The 23,682-nt window shown below is 50.5% G+C and overlaps 1 protein-coding gene across 1 annotated transcript in view; it reads left to right on the plus strand.

Annotated features, from left to right (window-relative positions):
• The window catches only part of LOC131590146 (proline-rich protein 36-like), a 125,264-nt gene extending 102,781 nt beyond the window's left edge, over window positions 1-22,483 (plus strand). Inside the window, exon 3 of the mRNA XM_058860047.1 lies at window positions 22,050-22,483. Within this exon, the coding sequence (XP_058716030.1) occupies window positions 22,050-22,483 (434 nt within the window). The remainder of the gene's footprint in view (window positions 1-22,049) is intronic.
• The last annotated feature ends 1,199 nt before the right edge of the window (window positions 22,484-23,682 follow it).

Here is a 23,682-nt window from a genome sequence, read left to right on the forward strand (position 1 = left end):
AATTAGCCTCTTTCCACCTCTCCAACCATCCCCACAGAGCATTGGCCACCATCCATGAATCCATGTAGAGGTAGAGCTTTGGCCACCTCTCTCTTTCAGCAATGTCCAGGGCCAGTTGAACAGCTTTGAGTTTCTCAAGTTGGCTTGATCCACCTTCTCCTTCAGTGGCCTCTGTGACCTGTCGTGTGGGGCTCCATACGGCTGCTTTCCACTTCTGGTTCATCCCTACCATGCGACAGGAACCATCAGTGAAAAGAGCGTAGGGTGTTTCTCCTGCTGGCAGCTGGTTATATGGTGGAGCTTCTTCAGCCCTTGTCACTTCCTCTTGTTCCTCATCTGTGAGACCAAAATTTTCACCTTCAGGGCAGTTTGTAATTATTTCCAAAATCCCAGGGCAATTCAGTTTATCAATACGGGCGCGCTGCGTGATAAGAGCAATCCACTTGCTCCATGTGGCACTGGTTGCATGATGGGTGGAAGGAACCTTTCCTTTGAACATCCATCCTAGCACCAGTAGTTGGGGTGCCAGGAGGAGTTGTGCTTCAGTGCCAATCACCTCTGAGGCAGCTTGGACTCCTTCATAGGCTGCTAAAATTTCTTTTTCTGTTGGGGTGTAATTGGCTTCAGACCCTCTGTAGCTTTGACTCCAAAATCCTAATGGTCGACCTCGAGTCTCCCCAGGCACTTTCTGCCAAAGGCTCCAGGGCAGACCATGGCTCCCAGCTGCAGAGTAGAGCACGTTCTTCACATCTGGTCCTGTCCTGACTGGGCCAAGGGCTACTGCGTGAGCGATCTCCTGCTTGATCTGACCAAAGGCTTGTTGCTGTTCAGGGCCCCAATGGAAATTATTCTTCTTCTGGGTGACCAGGTAAAGAGGGCTCACAATCTGACTGTATTCAGGAATATGCATTCACCAAAACCCTATGGCACTTAAGAAAGCTTGTGTTTCCTTCTTATTAGTTGGTGGAGACACTGCTGTGATCTTGTTGATGACATCAGTGGGAAACTGACGCCGTCCATCTTGCCACTTTACCCCCAGGAACTGAATCTCTCGAGCAAGTCCCTTAACTTTGTTCTTCTTGATGGCAAAACCAGCTTCCAGAGGATCTGGATGATTTTCTCTCCTTTCTCAAACACTTCTGCTGCTGTGTTCCCCCACACAATGATGTCATCTATGTACTGTAGATGTTCTGGAGCCTCACCCTTTTCCAGGGCAGCCTGGATCAGTCCATGGCAGATGGTGGGGCTGTGCTTCCACCCCTGGGGCAGTCAGTTCCAGGTGTACTGCACTCCCCTCCACGTGAAGGCAAACTGAGGCCTGCATTCTGCTGCCAGGGGAATGGAGAAAAATGCATTGGCAATGTCAGTAGTGGCGTACCACTTCACTGCCTTGGACTCCAGCTCGTACTGGAGCTCCAGCGTGTCCGGCACGGCAGCGCTCAGCGGTGGAGTCACTTCATTCAATGCACGATAGTCCACAGTCAATCTCCATTCTCTGTCAGACCTGTGCACAGGCCAGATGGGGCTGTTGAAGGGTGAGTGGGTTTTGCTGACCACCCCTTGGCTCTCCAGCTCTCGGATCATCTTGTGGATGGGGATCACAGCATCTCTAGTTGTTCTATACTGTCGGTGGTGCACTGTCGAGGTGGCAATTGGTACTTGCTGTTCTTCCACCTTCAGGAGTCCTACTGCAGATGGGTTCTCTGACAGTCCAGGCAAGGTGTTCAGTTGCTGGACACCCTCTGTCTCTACAGCTGCTGTCCCAAATGCCCACCTAATTCCGTTTGGGTCCTTAAAATACCCGCTTCGGAGGAAGTCTATGCCCAAAATGCATGGGGCCTCCGGGCCTGTCACAATAGGGTGTTTCTTCCACTCATTTCCAGTCAAGCTCACATCAGCTTCCACTAAAGTAAAGTCCTGTGATCCCCCTGTCACACCAGCAATAGAAACAGATTCTGCCCCCACATGTCTTGATGGGATCAGCGTGCACTGTGCACCAGTGTCAACCAAGGCCTCATATTTTCATGGTTCTGATGTGCCAGGCCAATGAATCCACACAGTCCAAAAGACACGGTTTTCCCTAGCAGGGCCCCTCTAATCCTGGTTATCCTTCTTTCCTTGGATATATGTCTTGGATGTTCCTTCAAGGGGATCGGACATGTCATCATCATCATCATACTTGGCAGTTTTACTACAGGCTACTGGAGCGGCTTTCTTTTTGGTGGAGTATCCCCCCTGAGTCTTGCTGTCTTCCAATTCATGCACCCGTTTTGCCAGAGCTGCAGTAGATTTTCCATCCCATCTTCTCATGTTTTCTCCACAGTCATGCAGGAAAATCCACAGCTCAGCTCGAAGTTTTTTCTCCCTATCTGGAGAACTTCTGCTTTGAGTACCAGCGCTCCTGGTCTGTACTGCCGAGACTGGAAGAAGGTCCTCCCTGAGTTTCTTGAATTTCTCCTCCATTTTGTCTTGAAAGTTTTGCATGCACGTTCTTATAACTGCAATTGTTGCCTGTATGGGGCCATGCACGGTCTCTGCATATGCTCGGAGCTTCTTCGCCATATCCAGCACAGTCTCCTCCCTGTCATCCCACTTCATCATTGCTAAAGCAGAAGCGTATTCTTGTGGCCCAAGTCAAACAAGCTTTCACCACATCACAGATGTACATGGCACCAAATCTGGATTTCTAGTACCTAAGTCATCCACAAAGACAATCTCTACTATTGCCATTTCTCTCAAGCGCTGAATCCCTTGTTCTATGGTCTTCCAACGAGTTTGCTGGATATAGAGATCATCTGCACACAGATATCTTTGTGCCACACTTCTCAGGACCCGTTCCAGAGACTATAAGGGTCAGCCCCCCTCATCATTCCTTGGTCGATAACCGGATCGTGTGACAGGGACCCCAGATGCCTCGCTCCAGTGCCATCCAGAACTGTAGCCTCACCTGCAGCATCCCACAGATGGACTAACCAACTAATTATAGATTCATCAGGTCGTCGAGTGTAATCCTTTCTCAGGCCACAAAGGCCCTTCAGGGAGAAGGGCTCACCAGTGCCTTCTGATTTTTGATCAGTTGCTGGTCTTGAGGGTCCTTCCCCCGCATCACCATTATCATCATCTACTGGCTGATGGGTTTTGGTTTTGAATTTCATGCCTCTCATGGTAGGAGCAACAGACACTGGCTTAGGCTCACTGTCTGGTTTGGCTGCTGGCTTGGGCTCACTGTCTGTTTTAGCCTGAGTCACTGGGGTAGCTGCTGATTTATCTCCCTGCCCTACAGTATCTAGCACCGTGTGATAAGCATACGCTAGGGCCCAGCTTATTGCAATGAGATTTTTCTCCTTAGAATCATCATAGCTGTTCTCTTCCAGATATTTCCCTACTTCATCTGGGTTCTGAATTTGTTCACGTGAAAATTCCCAGGCTGGGGGGATCAGAAAATTTCTTCAGAGTCCGGCCCATTCTCTCCCATTCTCTACACCACTCAGGATTTCCCACACCTGAGTCTACTTCTGGGGCAGGGGTCTCGTTGGCTCCTCTGGATATCTCAGCCCTCACTCTAGAGAAGTTGCAGACCATATAGAGGAAGCTCAACAGCTGAACTACCAGGAAAGTGACCAGGAAAGTGGTATCCTTAACACTCAGGGGAAACTGCATATTCTCAAAGAGGGACATAACAGATTCAAAGGAGAAGAAGGAAAGAAAAGGCTGAAAAGCCTCATCCCCTGTTCTTCCTCTAACAAACTGGGTGCAATTACCAATAAACTCCCAAAATGTGCTACTGGGACTGGGAGGCAGGGTCAGGCGAAGAAACCATAAGCCAAACATACCTGACAGAAACTTCAGTAGTTCTATAAACTTCCTATAAATCATTATCACTGAGCCCAGCACAATAACCATTCTAATCCATACCCCTCTACTGTAAAAGAGGAAAAAGACAGGTATTAAAACCTCAAAAAATTCTAGGGACCAGATCCACATGAAAGCCTCCACCCCGAGAGATATTATGTATCCAAACAACATGGCTACTGACTGCTTTAACCCAATACAGAATAAATACAACCAAAATACAACCGACAATCAGTACAGGTTTTTACACTTTCTCTTACCACATGCTGGGTGCCAAGAACTGTATTTGTCCTAGTTTACGGAAAATTTGGGAGAAAAACTCGAAATGGAGGTTTTTTCAGGGAAGAAAATATTCAGATGACCCCTCCCCCCGCAATTGGTCCAGGAAAAGAAAAAAATTCCTTGGAGAGAAGTGGAAAAAGCTGTTTATTTAACAGAAATTGAATAATATTAAATAATAAAACCTCTTGCTGTTCAATGGGATGGCAAATCCAGGAAGGAAAGTCCTTTTCATGTGGTGTAGCTCGGCTCACTCAGGTTCTTTTCAGTCCCTCCAGCGCTGGAAAGTGCCGAGGCCCAGGCCCCGGTGGGCCACAGGCGTGAGCTCCCGGGGTTTGGCTGGGTGTTTTTCAGTCCAGAGCAGGCTTGCACAGACCCAAGAAAAAAGGAAAAAAACAAAGGTCCAGGGAACTCCTCTGCCTCAGCTAGCTAAAATTAACTAAAAGCCAGAGAGAAGCTCTGTCTCGCTGTCTGTCCGTGCTGCAGACACCACAGTCCAGGAGTGGGATGTGGGGGAGTGATGTTTTTATTTAATACAATCTGTGTGCTTCTTCTTCCTCCCCTTCGCTCTCAGAGCCAGTCTTAAAGGTGCAGAACTTAATATATAACATAAACCAGAAGATTGGGGATACCAGTATCATAAAGGCACCACAGGAAAAGGTGTGAGCCAGTGTGGACAACCTTGCTCCACATTCCCCAACCCCATCCTCTCTGTCCTCCCGCACCTGGGACCTGCTTTGCTTGGAGAGCTGCCTGCACTCAGGAAAGAGAGGTTTTCCCCATTTTTTTGTTTAAGCAATCTAAAACTCCTAAGTCTCATTGTTGAAAACAGACACACTCCTCAAGTGTGTGCCAGCCCAAGGTGCCACCAAGGAGGTTCCCCTTCCCCAAGGCAGAACCCTGCAAGGAATGTTTGAGACCTTTGCACTCCTTGACTGAGGCCCTGCAGTGTCACAGAGGCCCCTGGGTTCCATGAGGTTCTGCACTGTCCCAGTGGATATTTGGCTCCATGGAGCCCCACGGGGTCACAATGCTCTTTTTGGTTCCACCAGGCCCTGATCTGTCACAATGGGCTTTTGGTTCCATGAGGTTCCGTACTCAGCAATGGTCTCTGTAGTTCCAAAGTGTCACAAGGGCCCCTTGGTTCCAGGAGGTTCATTGGTGTCACCATGGTCCCTTGGCTCCATCAGGCATCCCAATGTCACAAGGGCCCCTTGGTTCCAGGAGGTTCCTGGAGCAGGACTTCCCCTGGGCCACAGAAGGGCTCCTCTGCTCTGTCCAGCAGCTGGGGCCAGAACTCAGGGCATCTCCCCCTCACAGGAACTGGGCAGATAACCCAGGCCGGACATCTGTCCTGTCCTGACTTCTCTCTGCTGCCAGGGAGCTGCAGTTCCCAGCTGGCCAGAAACATCTTGCCTTGAGAGCAGCCTGAAGGGAGATGAGCCTTGGATTCTGGAGTGACACACACTTCACTTGACAAACTAGAAAAGCTACACAAAACTTGCACAAAGCACAACTCTTCTGCATAGCTCCTGGAAACGGGCAGGGCTTCTGTCCCAAGCCTGGATGCATCTTGGTGGTTCCTTTCTGGAAGCTGAGGGAAAGAAAGGGCTCCATGTGTGCTCCACCATCAATTGGGTGATGAGTTCCATTGACTCCTAATCTGTGCCAGCTCTTCACGAGCTGTAATACAGGTAACTTGATTGTGCACTGTGTTTGTATCCACTAGGACTTCTTTGGGTTATCCTGTGGAGGAAGCAGTCTGTTTAAAGTCTCTTGTCTGTTAATCTTGAGTCCATTCAGTAAATAATTCATTTTCTAATAGACCTAATGGGCCATTCTAAAGAACTTGGGAGCAAGAGCAATTTGGGGTGAAGGTGGCCTGAAACAGAGCTCCTGCCAGAAACCTGAGCATAGGCAGGACTTGGATAAGTGTTCACTCCATTTGTAATAACATATTACATTAAAAAAAACACAGAGAGAGAAGACCTTTTTGCCCATTTATTCTTTTCCTGTTTATACACTGATATCAGCCATCCCCAGTTGATATTGATCCCCAGCACCTCCTCCTGCACTCTGAATAGATCTGAAAATCAAGACCCTTCATGGCTGACAATCCATCAGACTTTGTCCCTACCCCCACCCCACCAATTCCCTCATCCAAGCCCTGGCACTCAGAGCAGCCTTTTGCAAATCTGAGCTCCCTCCCCTCCAGGCTGTGCCTGCAGCTTTCAGCTCCTTGGCTCCAACTCCCACCTGCTTTCCTTGCAGAAGGAGCTGCCCCAGACACAGGGGGATGTTCATTCCTTGTCAGCAAACAAAGCAAGGGAAGGCACAGCTCCATCCAAACAAAAGTCATTCCTCTGCTGGATATTCCATCCACTTTCCACAGCAGACAGTCTCAGTGCAATGGAAAACACCTTCTGTGCCCAGCACAGGTGCCAAGGTGCCCCAAAGCCTCCGTGCCCCGATTCTGCACAGATTTGCTCTTTGCACACACGAGGCACACGCTGAAGTCACCAGCTGCCTCCATGGCCAGAGGGAGGAAAAGAGAGAAAGTGGCTGAAGAGCTCTCTTGTGCAGAGCCACAGCTGCACTAATCCCAAACTTGTGGGATTGCTCCCAGGAACTTGATCCAACAGCCTCTGCAGCATCTGTTCCCCGGCTCAAAATCTGGCTGGATGGGCAGGCCCGAGGAGTGCTGGGGAATGGAGCCACATCCAGGGGTGTCCCCAGGGCTCAGGACTGGGGCCAGCTCAGTTCAATCTCTTTATTGCTGCTCTGGCCCAGGGCACCCAGGGCACCCTCAGGCAGCTGCCAGGGGAGCCCAAGCTGGGCTGGGTGGGAAATGCAGGCACAGAGAGCTCTCAGGGCCTTGAGCATCCAGGCCCAGAGACAGAGATGGACACAGAGTTTGACCTGAGACCTTGGGGAAGGCTTGGGGCTTTACAACAATGAAGCTGTACAAACGTGAAGTAAGAATAGAAGCTTGTTGTTTAAGTTAAAATATGTTTGAAACCTGCTTTCAGCAAGTAGAAATATGCTTTCTGTAAGTGAATAAATATGTTAAGTAAGATAATAGAGATTTTGAAGTTTCACATATAACCTGTTCTGAAGTCAGTAAGAAATTACAGATACAGCAATGTAAGTTTCTGTAGTGTTCTGTGGTTAGATAAGAAAAGACACATTGCAGCAGCATCGTGTGAGACAAAGCAATTGATGATTGGTTTATGAAAATGCTGCTGGGGTTTGTCTAACTTATTGATTGGTTAAAAGTTTATAAAAGACATTGAAACTAAAATTTAGGTGGCTTCTGAGGTGATGGTGTTGAATGTAACATCTTAAGTGTCTCACCCTTCCCTGAGACTGATGGACTATGCAATAAAATACCTTTTCTAACATCACTCAGTTGGCCCTGTGTGCTCTGATCCCAATACTCCTCTTCCTCATCTTTGGGAACCTTATCCCCCCCAATAAGGAATGGGGGTTGTCCTTACTTAACCTCCTTTGCCATTAATGTATTGATAACATTATTTTTATTTTCCTTCACAGAAGCAGCCAGGTTAAGTCCTAACTGAGCTTTCGCCTCTCTCATTTCCTTTCTGCAAGACCTGAAGACATTCCTGAATATTCCCTGAGTTTCCTGACCTTCTGTCCAAGGGTGATGTGTCCATGGTTTTCTCTGAGTTCCTGGAAAAATTTCCATGCCCAGCCAGGCCAGGCATTTTCCTCACTGATTCATCTTTTGGCACACAGGGACAGGCTGCTCCTTCCCCATTAAGTTTACTTTCTTCAGGTGTGTCCATCTTTCCTGGACCCCTTTGTTTTTAAGGGCTGTTTCCCTTACAAAAATCAGTACCTGATTCAGTTCTCCCCAAATCTGCATCCTGAATTGGGCAAAGTCTGCCCTCCATAATTCCAGTGTAGAAGTTTTGTTGCTGCCCCTCCTTCTGTCCCAGAATATTGAAAACTCAATTATTCCATGGTCACTGTATCCCAGGCAGCCTCTGACCACCACATCTCCCAGCAGCCCTTCTCTGTCTGTGAACAGCAGCAGACACAGCTTTCCTTGGCACTGGGAGTGTGCCCAAAATTCCCTAAAATAAAAACTCCTCAGCAGCAATGCAGCATTGAGAAGCAGCATTCTTTATGTGGCCGGATGCTCGGGGGGACAGCTCCTCCCAAAGCCGGGCATGCTGAGCACAGGGAAGTTTCTGTTTCTATTCTGTATTTTGCACACACCCATTCATTGATTGTCCCAGACTAAACAGACATATGGTAATCATGAGCCCAAAATGATGAACATATTTCCCCTCCCCTTTCCACATGCATTCTTCTGTGCTGGGCTCTCTCTGCTGGTCCCTGCTGGTGCTGGAGCCCAATGTTCCAGTGGGCCTGGCTGAGCTGGCAGGACACTGAGGCTGGAGAACTTCCAGTTCCCCTCCTTCCACAATGGGCATTGTGTGGTGTCCGTGGGCCAGTGGGTTTGGAGAAGGAGCAGTGTGTGCTCACCTGGGGTAGACAATTTATCATCTGGTGACATGAGGTGACAGAGTGGGCTGTGACATCACAGAGTGGGTTATGTGAGGTCACTGAGCTGCTGTGACATCATGGGCTATCTCTGTGACATCACAGAGCTGGCTGTGACATCACAGATCTGTCTGTGACATCACGGGGTAGAGATCTGACATCATAGAGCAGGCAGTGACATCACAGAGTGGGCTGTGACATCACAGATTTCCATGTGATGTCACAGAGGAGGCTGTGACATCACAGGGTGGGGGTCTGACATCATAGAGCAGGCAGTGACATCACAGAGAAGGCTTTTATGTCACGAATCGGGCTGTGACATCAAAGAATGCGCTGTGACATTACAATGGGGCTGTGTGACATCACAGAGTGGTTTGTGACAGCAAAGATCAGTTGTGTGACATCACAGGGTTCAGGTGTGACATCAATAAGCATTCTATGACATCACACAACAGGCTGTGTAATCACAGAGCAGGATGTGACATCACAGATAAAGCTGTGACGTTACAATGTGGCTGTGTGACATCACAGAGTGGTTTGTGACGTCAGAGACCAGTTGTGTTACATCACAGAGCAGGCTGTGACATCACAGAGCTGACTGTGAAATCACAGAATGCGCTGTGACATCATAGAGCAGATTGTGACATCACAGAATTCACTGTGACATTACCATGTGGCTATGTAACATCACAGAGTGGTTTGTGACATCAGAGACCAGTTGTGTGATGTCATAGAGCAGGCTCTGACATCACAGATCCGGCTGTTACATCACAGAATGCTCTGTGACATCATAGTCCAGTTGTGTGACATCACAGAGCAGGGTGTGACATTACAATGTGGCTGTGTGACATCACAGAGTGGTTGGTGACATCAGAGACAAGTTGTGTGACATCACAGAGCAGGCAGTTACATCACAGAGTTGTCTTTGACATCACAGAGCTGACTGTGACATCGCAGAATTCGCTGTGACATAACAATGTGGCTTTGTGACATCACAGAGTGGTTTGTGACATCAGAGACCAGTTGTGGGAGGTCACAGGACAGGCTGTGACATCACAGAGCAGTTGTGACATCACAGAGCAGGCTGTGACATTACAATGTGGTTGTGTGACATCACAGAGTGGTTTGTGACATCACAGACCAGTTGTGTGACGTCACAGAGCAGGCTGTGACATCACAGAATTTTCTGTGACATTACAGTGTGACTGTGTGACATCACAGAGTGATTTATGACATCAGAGATCAGTTATGTGACATCACAGAGTAGGCTGTGACATCACAGAGTGGAGGTCTGACATCATAGAGCATTCTATGACTTCACAGAACAGGCTGTGACATCACAGAAGAGGCTGTGACATCACAGAGCAGGCTGTGAAATTACAATGTGGCTGTGTGACATCACAGAGTGGTTTGTGATGTCACAGAGCAGGCTGTGACATCACAGAGAGGGCTGTGACATCACAGAGAGGGCTGTGACATCACAAGGGGGAGATCTGACACCATAGAGCAGGCTGTGACATCAGAGAGTTGGCTGTGACATCATAGAGTGGTTTGTGACATCAGATACCCGTTGTGTGACATCACAGATGAGGCTGTGACATTACAATGTGGCTGTGTGACATCACAGAGTGGTTTGTGACATCACAGATCAGTTTGTGTGACATCACACAGCAGGCTGTGACATCACAGAGCAGGCTATGACATAAAAGCGGTGGTTGTGACATTACGATGTGGCTTTGTGACATATCAGAGTGGTTTGTGACATCAGAGACCAGTTGTGTGACATCACAGAGATGGCTGTGACATCTCAGAGTTGGCTGTGACATCACAAGGGGGAGGTCTGACACCACAGAGCAGACTGACATCAGAGAGTTGGCTGTGACATCATAGAGTGGTTTGTGACATCAGATACCCGTTGTGTGACATCACAGATGTGGCTGTGGCATTACAGATGTGGGTGTGTGACATCACAGTGTGGTTTGTGACATCACAGACCAGTTGTGTGACGTCACAGAGCAGGCTGTGACATCAGAGGGGGCTGTGTGAGGTCACTGCGTTGGTCACTCTGCCCCAGCCCCCCCTCACACTGACCCCCCCAGAGAAGTCCAACACTGTTCATGCCCAGTGGGGTCCCCTGTCCCCCGCTATCCCCCCGCTGCTCCTGGAGCCACAGCCTAAGGATGTTGCACAGGATCCAGCCCAGAGCCTGGCACGGGGACAAGGGGCCGGGGCTGTGTGAGCAGGACATCAAGGACATGCATTATCCCGGTCCCTGGGGCCTGCCTTGGGTTCCCCAGGGCAGGAAAGATGTCTGGCAGCTGGAGCAGGGTCATGCAAGGGCCTCCAAGCTGGGGCTGCAGCCCTTGGGCTCTGAGGAGAGGCTGAGGGAGCTGGGCTTGTCCAGCCCGGAGCAGGGAAGGCTCAGGGGCTCCTCATCCCAGCCTGGCAGTGCCACCGAGGAGCTGATGGAGAACACAGAGCCAGGCTCTTCACCGGGGGCTGGGGGGAGACAAAAGACAATGGGGGCAAGGGGAAAGAGGGGACAGCAGCCAGGACAGGAGGAAACCTTTGTTCCCATGGGCTTAGCCAGCTGCTGACGTGCTGCCCCCTCCCTGTTCTTTGGCATTTGCCAATCCAGACCAAATCAAGCCTTGAACCACCTGCTCTGGGCCTGTTGCTGACACCTTGGGCTGCAGACTTGCTGAGATCCTTTCCCATTCAGCTCTCTGATGATCCTGGGACAATGCTGGTCCCTGTTTTAGACTGGAGCAGAGCAGATGGGACAGGAGCCCTCCAGGGCTGTAGGGGACCTGCAGCTTGTAAGGTGCACGAGCACATCTCATCAGCTGGGTCAGTTGAGTACTTTCAAAAAATGTCAATGTTTTCCAACAAAGAGAGACCAGGAATTTCCTGGAATTGTACAATGTCAGGAAAAGGAATACTGATCTTCCCCTGTGATTGTGTCACCAATATTCTGTCTCTTATTTCATGTTCTTCCTCATTCACGAGTTTCCACCTCTCCTGTTTAAATGGCCGTGTCTAAGGACATCTCTTAATGAGAGCAGCTGCATCTGTGTCCTTCCCATTGCTCCCAGACTTCCTCCTCTAGCTGCACTCTGGGCATTCCAATGGCTCTCAGCTGAGTGGCTTCACACTTGGAGCTTCAGGGAGTTGCCCAGTCTTTCAGAACTTCAAATAACTCATCATGAAGCACCGTAATTGTGTTCATGGCTCTTAAAATTATCTTTGTCTTTATCTAAAAATGTTCCTGTATGGATATCCCTGGATAGTGGATAGTGGGCAGTTCAGATGCTGCTGGGTTGTCTCACATTGCTCAGGGAAGAATTTTGATGTTTTTCAAATTGGATCATGTTTCCATTTTTTCTGTTGGCCATGAAGAGAAACTTGCTGTGCCTCTGAGTGTCCCCAGTTGCTGAGCCCCAAAGGACACAAAGCCGATGAGTTGTGGTTCCCAGTGCAGTGGTGGCACTTGGAGCTCCCTCCATAGGCACAGCAGAGCTCCCGTGTCCCACAGAGTCCCTGGCAATGCAGGGATGAAGGGAACAGGACAGGCTGTGGGGATCAGGGCCAGGGCACGGCCAGGAATTTGGGGTGGTTGTGAGGCCAGGGCAGGACGCGGCCCTTGGCCTTGCTGAACCTCATCCAATTGTCCTGGGCCCATGGCTCCAGCCTGCCCAGATCCCTCTGCAGAGCTTCCTGCCCTCCAGCACAGCCACACTCCCACCCAGCTTGGGCTCCCCTGGCAGCTGCCTGAGGGGGCCCTGGGTGCCCTGCTCCAGAGCAGCAATAAAGAGATTGAACTGAGCTGGCCCCAGTCCTGAGCCCTGGGGACACCCCTGGATGTGGCTCCATTCCTCAGCTGCTCTGGAGGCCAGGGCTTGGATGAGACCCCAGCCCTGAGATGGGGGGCTTTAGGGACAAAGTCTGATGGATTGTCAGCCATCAAGGGAATTGATTTTCAGATCTGTTCAGAGTGATTTAGGAGGTGCTCAGGATCAATATCAACTGGAGATTGCTGGTATCAATCAGTAAACAGGAGAACAAAACTAAGTAGGACAAAAAAAAAGCCTTTCACATTTTAAAATGATAGTATATTCTCTTTGAAAACTCTTCTGAAATCTGTATAATTAACGATAGAAGAATTGAGGACTTAACATTAAATTATTCCCAGGGACTTGTCTTGTTAGAGCAATTTGAAATGTTAATGAGTGTTTGGGACTGAATTCCTGGAATGAAGAGCTGAAGACTGAACAAGCCTCTGGAGAAGTAAAACTCAGCAGGGAACCTCCCTCCAAGTTGCTGAGGATCCATCCTCAGCAGAGCAGGAATGAACAGATCCCAGGCTTTCCAGGCTGCTGAAGAGCTGTGAGCTCACGTGCAGTCCCAGGGGCTCCTTGGTGACATCCCAGGGCTCCTTCATCTTCCTAAGGGTCGTGAGGTGACAGTCCCAGGGCTCCAGGGTGACAACAGAGGTGTCTCCACGCTGCCAAGGAGCCAATTTGTCACAGGCAGTGACAGGAGTCCAGTGGTGACATCCCTGTGCTGCTAAAGAACAGTGAGGTCACCGACACTGCCAGGGGCTCCAGGGTGACATCCCAGCAGTGCCCAGGCTGCCAAAGAGCCGGGATGTCACAGACACTGCCAGGGGCTCCTGTCATGGGCACAGTGGGAGCTTCAGGCAAAGGTTATTAGAGAAGCTCTTGTTGGGTCACCAGGTGCAGAAAGGACCCCCAACACCCCAGTTACACCCCAAGATCCCCCAAGCCAGGACCCCCAGGATTTCTAAACTCCTTCTGTGAGAGGAGCCTGGGAGTGGCTGGATCCAATCTCAGCCCCAGGATTTGTCAAGGATTTGTGTGTAAAGGATTATAGAGGTGGAATTGAACCTTTGTACAACTTTGTCCCTCAACATGAAGAAGAGCAAAGCAGAAGTATTTATATACATATAGATAAGATTGATTAGGATCAAGACTCGACAAAAAGGTCTTAATCAGAATTATTTACTCCACTGTATAGTGGCTGTAACATCTATTTTAATATAGTGCTCTAGGAAAGAAAAAACACTGAGATGAAAGAGGCCCTCAGGCTCCTGAGCTGGACAGAGGTGACCCAGGGGTTTGGACAGTTCCGAGCCTTCATCCCTGTGAAGACCCTTCAGTGATCACCAGAGTGAACTGTGCATGCCCAGAGGGGTGTGGAGCTCATTACCATATGGAATTGGGATGGGAGGAGCCAAAAAATGAATATGCATGAAGCACATTTTTCAATCCTATGCATATGTAATACCTTGGGGGATAAATAGAGAATGTACACCTTGTGACATTTGCACACATCTTTGGAGGATTGTCGTTCTAATTGGGAACGGCAGAAAGAACGACACGGACTCTCAAGGGAGTCTGAACAGGAGAGAATCTCTAGTTTATTGCTACAGCCATGTTATATAGACTAGTTCGTGGAAAGTACAGAAAGGAAACTCTTATTGGTTAGTAAAGTGCTACATTACCATCATTGGTCAGTGGGGTTCACCACCCCCTGACTTTCTCCTGCAAGGAAAACACGGGAACAGACAAACAGCACCTGCAGGCTGTTTTGTGTCTTTGAGGATTGTTTTGAATCCTCCCATGAATTTCCCAGGCTAGCTTCTCAGGCAGGGCTGGCAGGCCATGGGGCCTGCAGCTTGCTCCAAAGCTAACCTCCATAATTCACCCTTTCGGTTTAGGAAAAAAATAAAAAATGTACAGTGTTTGTAACATCCTGCTGGGCCCTTGCAGGAGAGAGAACAAACACGGCACAAGTGGTTTCTTTTACTAGATATTGGAATGGATATTAATTTGGAATTTTGGTTTATGATTTTTATGTTTAAAGATTGTTTTCCTTGCAAGGATTTGACGGTTGAGTCAAATATCCTTAACTCAGTGAACTAATACAAAACATTGTTAGTCTATTCAAACTGACAGTCTAACTTGTCAATATAGTAGTTTAAAAGAACACTTAAGTGGTACAAAGTGAGCAAATTTGGGTTTCGCAGGGATTGCAGGACTTTGGTGCGGTTCACCCCCTGCAAGGCGGGGGGGGAACGCGTGCTGGCCGGGGCACTGCTCGAGCCCCGGCACCGTCTCGCGGGGCGGCTCGGGTTCGCAGGAGAAGAACCTGGCAGCACAAGGTTGGCAGAACCTGGCTCGGCGCCCGTAGCACGGTCCGCGCGCACGCGAGCCGCACTGACGGGCGCGAGGGGGAGCGAAGTTCGCTCCCCGTCCTCCCCGCCGCTTCCCCGCTGGAGCGCGGGCGAGCGCGGGGCAGCGGGGGTGTTGTGCAGGTCCCGCGGCTCCGCGCCGACCCTCGCGGCTCGCTCCGCGCAGGGCGCACACGCGCGGGGCAGCGGCGGGCGTCCGCGCGGGCTCTGCGGTTTCGCGCCGCTTCTGGCAGCACAGAAGAAAGAAGCTCACAGGGCGCACGCGCGCGAGCGAAAGGGGGGCCTGGGCTCCCCCCCCCTCCCCTGCCGCTTCTTGGCCGGCACTTTGGATGGGTGCGGGGGGGGAAATGCTCGTCACGGCCCCGGCCCCGGCTCCAGATCCGGGCTTCGGCTCGGCTTTTACGGGGTTTTCGCAGCCGGCCGGAGCCAGAGGGCCTGGATGGCCGCCCGGCCCGCGGCCGGTGGCAGCAGGCAGCGTCCTGAGTTAGCTTTTTCTTCCTTCTTTTCCACCTTTTCTCTCGTTTTTTTCTCGCCACTGCTGCTGCCGCTGTGGGTACTCGGGGCACCGGCGGAGGCTCCACGGCGGCCGCTGGCAGCAGTGCTCGCAGCGCTGGTCCTGGAGGGGCCGGCGGAGGCTCCGCGGAGGGCGCAGGCAAAGGCCGCTCTCGCTGCGCTGGCGATGGCGGCGCCTGCGGGTGCGGTAAAGGCAGAGCCGAGCGATTTTCGCTCTTCTGTTGTTTTTCTGCTGGTAAAACCTGCACGCTGAGCTCTGCGGATGGCGGGCGCTCAAATTTTTCTGGAGAGGGGGATCTCTGGTCCACGGATTGCTCCTGCCCGCTGCTAAAGTTCTCTAAGGGTCCGGGCAGAGCTGAAGGACTGCTACACAGTTCGGTTTCACTGTTTTTAGGCTGGCACTGTTCCAGTGCCTTAAAAATTACTCCCCAAGTTGCTGCTAAGCTGCACGCACTGGTATCTCCCATAGCCAGCCTAGTCCACAGGTGGTCCCCCAATGACCACCAAATCTCAAGGTTAAACACGTCATTCACAGTCATAGCAAACTCTTGCACTTTCACCCAGTGGAACAAAGCGCGTATATCTTTTTCAGGAATACAGAGTCCCATGCTCAGTAAGGCGTCTTGCCATGCAAGGCTGACAAGTTGCTCGTCAGCTAAATCACAGTTCTCCATTATGAAAACTTTTTTTATCTTGGCAGCTCTGCGAATGCTATTATGCAAACGCTATCGGCTTGGACCCGGGATTTCAAGCTCTACTTCACCAAGATAGGCCGTTCCAAGCCCGCTCTCTGGCAGGCTCCACTATCCCGTTGGTTAGAAACCAGCTTCCTCTTGGAAAGCCCGGGAGAATTCCACTTACCCCTCTAGGGGGAAGGGCTGGCTTTGTCCTCGCTCGCTGCTTACCCTGAGGGGATTAGCAGATGTCTTCACGTCGGTTGCTTTCTGACCTCGGGGGTCGGCTGCACATCACGTCGGGTTACCAGACCTCGGAGGGTCGGTTCATCATCACGCGGGGTCACCAGATGTCGTTCTAATTGGGAACGGCAGGAAGAACGACACGGACTCTCAAGGGAGTCAGAACAGGAGAGAATCTCTAGTTTATTCTTACAGCCATGTTATATAGACTAGTTCGTGGAAAGTACAGAAAGGAAACTCTTATTGGTTAGTAAAGTGCTACATTACCATCATTGGTCAGTGGGGTTCACCACCCCCTGACTTTCTCCTGCAAGGAAAACACGGGAACAGACAAACAGCACCTGCAGGCTGTTTTCTGTCTTTGAGGATTGTTTTGAATCCTCCCATGAAATTCCCAGGCTAGCTTCTCAGGCAGGCCTGGCAGGCCATGGGGCCTGCAGCTTGCTCTAAAGCTAGCCTCCACACATGGCTACAATCATTCCGCTGTACGTATCCACTGTTACTGCAAGCCATGCTCGGGGTTTCAACAGCTGGCACAATGTAAAGTCTGTTTGCCATATCTCTGAGGCTTTTAAGCTTCTGGGGTTGAATCCACAGGACCACAGTGGTGCCTTTTGGCAGTGGGGGCAGGAAGCTACTACGTGTTTTGCATCAGCAACAGAGATTTCACGTCTCTTTGCTAGTGCTTTGGCTCCGATGTGCAGGGTTTCATGTAGTTGACGAGCTTCTTGTAGGGTCCACAATCCTCTTGCGGCAGCATCTGCTTTGTCGTTGTCGATTTGGAAGAACCCTTTGATCGGATTGTGGCTGTTAACATGGATGACTGATATGGTACCTTTTCGAGAGGAGAGCGCTTCTTCTAGCATTAGAGCTGCTGTAGATGTTGATATGCCGGGTCCTGACATAGCCAGGCAGAGCTTGGCTACAAACATTGAATCAGTTACAACGCTAAGATGCTCTGTTTGGAACAGTCCACATGCCAGTACCACAGCTGCTACTTCCAGTTGCTGGACTGAGAGTGTACGATCAGTCGCTTTGACACAGTGCCACTGGTCCTCTGATTGCCACACTGCAGCCGCAGTGGAGGTTGTCGAGGATACATCTGTGAAGACTGTTGGTCCTGGCTGGGGCCGGTCCATGACCTTTTGTGGTAGGTCTACGTCGACAACAGCCAGCATCTGAGTCCAAGGGGGCTTTGCAGAATACTGAATCTCTCCGCCGAACCCAACCAGGGCTGTCGCCAGGTATTCTGACATCACTGTTGACTGTGTAGAGAGTTGCTTGCAAAAAGGCAGAAATATTCTGGCTGGCTCAATGCCAAGGTGTCTCAGGGCAAGTTTCCTGCCCTTCATAATGAGGCTGCTGAGGTACTCAGCTCCTGGGGAAAATGCACGTCTGTTTTCCCAGGACTATCCACTGTATTGGATGAGCTTTTTTTGGGGGGCCTTGAGCCAGTGCTCCTACTCCCCCTCCCTTTGTGAAGTGCATATACAGATCAAGTGGTACCTGGGGCTTCCACCTGACGAGGGAACTTAAAGATACCTGCTGTTCGATAAAGTCAAGAGAGTCCATTGCTTCTGCTGTCAGGGCTTTGTTTCCCCATGGATTTTTCCCTCTCAGTAGATTATACAGGGGGGTCATCTTCTCAGGTGGGAATAGGACGATGTTGCGGAGCCATTGCAGGGATCCCACCAGCTGCTGCACGTCATGGAGCGTTTTGATGTCCCGACGGATCTTTATCTGGGGAGGGGATATGTAAGAGTCTGTGATCCCCACCCCCAAAAAGGTTACACACGGCCCCTTTTTTATTTTTGCACTCGCGATTTCAAAGCCATTTGCTTTTAGAGTTTCTGTGATTGTTGACACTAACTGGTCTACCTGACCTCCTGAGGGTGCGGCAATCAGGATGTCGTCCATGTACTGGATGATGGTCGCAGTCGAGTTGCTATGACGGATCGGTGCTAGCGCTCGGTCGACTGTGATTTGGCAAATTGTAGGTGAGTTGACCATCCCCTGAGGCAGCACTTTCCACTGGAAGCGTAGGTTGGGGCGCTGGCTGTTTGGAAACACCACGGAGAAAGCAAACCGCTCCCTGTCTTCCTCATGTAAGGGTATAGAAAAGAAACAGTCTTTGATATCAAGAACAGCACAAGGTTGGCCCTCTAGCACCATAGAGTTCATAGGTAACAATGTTTGAACAGGTCCCATGGGTTGAATTTTCTTATTCACTTCACGTAAATCGTGGAGGAGGCAAAACCCTTCTCTGGATCGCTTAGGGATTACAAAAACAGGAGTATTCCACGGGCTAGTAGATGGCTCTATATGACCCTGTTGTAATTCACGGTTAACTAACTCAAGAAGGGCATCCAATCGAGGCTTGGACAAGGGCCACTGCTCAACCCACACCGGGTCTGATGATTTCCAAGAAAGCCTGATGGTGGCAGTGGGTGCACAGCAGCCGCCCTTAGGGTAAATTTGTAACCCTGGCTTTTAGCAGGGCTAGGGCGTCTCTCCCCAGCAATGCTGGGATTCCTGTCATGACATACGGGAAGAGGGCAATAGTTTTTTCTGGCCCTTTTCCTGTGTGGAGTGTAATGGCTATTAGCTGTGCACTTTTTCGAGCTCGTGACAGCCCTCCAACCCCACCCACCATGGGGGCATCCTCTAATTTCCAGAGAGAAGGCCAATTTGTCTCTGGAATGACTGTGACATCTGCCCCAGTATCAATTAGAAAAGGAACACTGATGGACCCAGAGGGGATACTTTGATCACCTGAGGCGTCATAAAGAGTGCAGATCCCCCATACGACTGGTGGGTTGTCACACCTTACTGCCAGGGCCACCCTGGGGTCCTATCTCCCAGCTGTGATCCCTGCAGTCCCTGAGGCAGATAAGGCAGGGTTGGCTGAGCAACTGGCTGAGTTATGAAAGTGGTTGCCTCTCGGGGGGGTAATGGGTTCGGGAGCAGCTCGGTTCTTGCAGGATTGGCATAGCTGGGCCGCCTCGCATCCCAAGTGGGAGAGAACTAGATGCGGCCCTGCTGTCCTCTCCCCCTCCCGTTTCCCTGAGCCTTGGATGTGCATTCTCTGGCAAGGTGCCCCTTTTTCCCACAAGCCCAGCATAGTCCTTTAAACTGGCTCTGCTGTGAGGTGGACGTTGCCTGGGCCCCCCCCTTTTTGCAACTTGCAGCAACGTGACCTGCCTGACCACATCTGAAACATGCCATCACATTAGCAACTGCTGTGCAGATTGCAGTTTGAATCGGAACTGCCTGTTCCTCCCTTGCGACATGTTTAATCATCTCTGCTATATTTGCCCCTACCGGTAGTGATCGGAGAATATCTTTGGCTGTTGAATTACACTGCTGTCGTAAGCAGTCTGCCATGACTGGGCCTTTTGCCTCTGGGGGCAGGGAAGAGGAGTCAACAGCTGCCTGAAGGCGGTCTACGAATTGTGTAAAGCTCTCACTCTCTCTTTGTTTTATTGTGGCCCATGGGGATGGCTTAGCAACTACTCTAGAGGCCGAGCGAATAGCTTCTCTGGCTGCAGGAGTGGTTATCATAACTTCATGGGCCCGCATACCCTGGGCTTGTGCCTGAGGTGTAGTCATGGCTGGGTCTGTGCCCATTAACCGTGGCAGGCTGGAACCATGTAGTGGATGGTCTGCCCCAGTTACTTGGGCTAGGTATCTGGCACAGTTATCTTCCCACTCTTGGTTAAAAACAATCATTCCTGCTCCATCAAAAAACATTCTGCAAGTGTGTTTTATATCAAAAGGGAGCAGGTCGTCACCTCCAAAAAGACCATCGATAAGGGAGGTGACCATGGCTGAATTAAGCCCTTTTTCTGAAACTGCTTTAACAATCATTTTAACTTTTTTAGGATTTATTGGTGAGTAAACCCTCTGCCCCCCCTCAGACAGGGTACCCTGACTGGGAATACTAATGCATCTGGGCAACCCAGGTGGCACATTCTGCTCTTATCTGTCCCCAGTCGGTGAGAGGGGTGTCCTCTCTCAGTTCTTTTTTAATGCGGGGGGGGGATGTTCTTGTTTATCTTTATTGTTTCCTCTTCTGAGGACTTGGGCTCTGAGCATTCATCACTAATATCTCCGTCTGAGTCAGAGCCCGACTGGATGGCCACTTCCTGTTTGCAGTGCCTTTTTGTTGGGCTCCGGCCCCGCCTGCCACCCCTGTGGGCGGGCCATTCCCTCCCTCCTGGTTCCACTCCGCCTCCACCCCGCCTCTCGCCCCACCTTTCCCTCCGCCCCTCACTCCAGGCTCTAACCCACCCTTTGCTCCTCCTCGTTTCCACCGCCTTCGCATTCCAAGCATTCTGCACACATCCTCCACTTTCTTCTCTACATTTCTTATCTCTCTCGACTCCCCAGCTGTGCCCATCTTCCAAGGCCAGCTTCTGTTCTTTGTTAAAGACATACTTTTCCCGCTCTATAACATTTTTCTCAGCGCCATCTTTAAGTCCAAGGGGGGATGTGTCTCCCCTTACTTTCTTTGCTACATTTCTGGCTTCTTCTGTTAAATTTTCCCAAAAATATCTTGTTTTCTGTTGCCCTTCTGAGAGCAGCTCAGGGTTTGGGGTTTTAGGAGGCATATCATCCTCCTGTATCCCCTTCTGCTCAGCTGAGCTACTCTCATCTGGGGATTCTAAAGTTTGTGTTGTAGCACTCACCCCTAGTTTTGGGGTGACCAACAGACAGCTTTTTGCTGCTGTCCAGGTTTCCTGTTTCAGTCTAGCTTTTTTCAAGGCCTTAACGACCCTCCCCCACGACTTAAAATGTTTCATATTACCAGAATCTACAGTTTCATTAGCCAGAGCTCTGGTACATTTCTCCCACACCTCAGGGTGAAGAATGTCCACTGGCTGTTCTATAGTACCGATTTGTAAAAGCTGTGTAACAGCAAGCATAAAATCCTTAGATTTACAGTCTACACCCCACTGTTTATATAGTTCAGATACGACCTTTATCCTTGGGTCCATCGTCGTTCAAGATGCAGGGACGTCTCCCTCGTCCAGGAAAGGTCCAGCCTGTCCTGACTGCTGCTCCTGTTTTTTCAGGGATTCCTCGCTTTCTGGATTTTTTCCCACTTTTCCTCCCGGGTTTCGGGCACCAATTGTGGGTTTTCCAAGCAAGGCTAACACCCTAGTCCAGGAGCCAGCCCGTGGCCTCTCTCCCTGGCCACCCTGGCCAATCTACCCACAAGACATCAATATGATGGATGGCGAAGCAATGGCGTTTATTGCAGGGGAATTTGACAATTTATAACCTAGGGTCATTGTGTTACTCCCATCTACATACGTCACACCTAAGTGCTATTGGCTAATTGCAGGTTTTGCTATCCTAACAGAGAGGGGGTCTAGCAGCTTCCCGTTACAATCCCGAATTCTTCCGCAGCGCAATGCCCTAGACTACAACACCCGCGGTCCCGCCTGCCTCCGCCGACACCGTGGTTCCCGGCTCCGCCACCCCGCCCGCCCTCGGCATCGCGGTTCCCGCAGCTCAGCTCCCCTACACCCCCTCCGTGCCGCCCGCGCCGCCTTGGTGCCCCGCGGGCTCCGCTTTCCCGGCGCCCGTGGTGCCGCCGGCCCCGCCGCCGCCGCCGTGCAGCGACACCGATCTGTGCGGTGCGGCGCGGGCCGATCCGAAATGCCCGCTGCCGTACACCACTCCCCCATGCTGCCCTGCGGCGCTGACGCCATCCACGCATGCGCAGTCACAGCTTCTAGCGCCGGCGCTCCTGCCTCCGCCGTCCCCGGGCCCCCCGTGCCACCCCCCCGTGCCAGCCTCTCAAACCGCGGGGGGGGAGAGTAAGGACGGGAACGGGACCCCGGCTCTACAGCTGCTGACACCCGCGTCGCCTCTGCCACCGCCCAGCCCAGCCACTGTCCAGTCCCCGCCATGCGTCTTCACGTCCCCGCGTCCACCACCGAAGCCGCCCGACACCGGCACACGGCCCCCGCCTGTCTCTGCCCCGCTGCTGACACCGGCACAGATCCCGTCTGTATCCGCTAGGTCAGCAACTCTCCCCGACAGCGCGGAACAGCGACAGCCGCGGCCCCCGCGCACCGATGTACTGCCACTCCCGGGCTCACCTACGCGACTCCTGAACTGCCCTGCACCACCACCAGCAGCCACGAAAGACGGGGGAGAACGGGAGTGAGAAATAGAGGGAAATAAAGAAAGAGATTATTCAAAAGCAGATACCGTACCACCAACAGTGACAATTCAAGCAAAGGAACTTAGAAAGACTTTGGGAGAAAGTGATCTACCAGAGACAGTTCAACAAAAACACAAACGAATTCCCGTTATTTGCATGAATGCATGTTGTTTTTACCCTTTTGCTTTAATTTTTGTAGTAAAATTTTACCTGTAAATCAGCCCAAGATAAATGCCTGGGTTGCCTTAGCCAAAGACTGCAAGCTTTGATACCATCTGTTAGTCAGATCTTACTGTTCCCATTCATAAACAGCTGCAAAATTTGAAAAATTTAGCCAACCAAACTCATATTGATAATTCTAAAGTGAATCAATCTGACCTTCAAAAGTTAGAGAAGCTGGACAATTTGTTTAAAGTTTTAAGCTTTGCACCTTGGCTAAGAGAACTCTGTAAAATAAGCTTAATTGTTTTAATAAGTGTTAATTGTAGTTTTAGCAGCAGTACCCGTTATATTTCAGTGTGTGCAAAAACTAACAAATAAGACAGTTTCTATTATCTTAAATAGTTCATCGAGACAGGGGAGATGTTGGGGAAGGTGAAACAGGGAAACCTTATGAATGTGATGGTTTAACAAAAGATTCTGGAAATATGAAGGCTAGAGTCAAAGTAGAAATGAAAGCCTGCTTTGAATCATAGGATACTGAGTACTGGTTAACCAAAGAACAATAGCTTAGCCAGCTAGAGGAGAATCCCTGTTGATAAAACAATGTCCTTCTGCTGATAAAGAATGCAAAGGTCAAGAAGCAAGGAAAGAACTTGTAAGGTTTTGTAGAATCTAAAATGCAACACTGTATGTTAATATAGAGAAGCGCATAGGCTGGATGTAAATTCTTTAGTGGGTGTGTCTCATGGTGATTGGTTGCTAAGAATTAGAATATTCACGATAGAAAAAGATATATTGAATTGTAACAAGAACTTCGCTCTCTTTACTCTGACCTCTTCGCTCTTTTCTCTTAACTCTTACCCCTCTCCCCCTCTCCCTCACTCCTAACTCCTAGCCCCCTCTCCCTGCTCCTACCCATCTCGTCTTCCCTGCTCTCTCCCTCTGCCTTTTCCCTCTTTCCCCCTGCTGCTCTCTTACTCCCTCTCTCCCCCATCCAACCTCTCCTCCCCTGCTCTACCTGTTCTCTCTCCCCTCCCCCG

Source organism: Poecile atricapillus, chromosome 32, assembly GCF_030490865.1.
Source record: "Poecile atricapillus isolate bPoeAtr1 chromosome 32, bPoeAtr1.hap1, whole genome shotgun sequence".
NCBI classification, from domain to species: Eukaryota; Metazoa; Chordata; class Aves; order Passeriformes; family Paridae; genus Poecile; species Poecile atricapillus.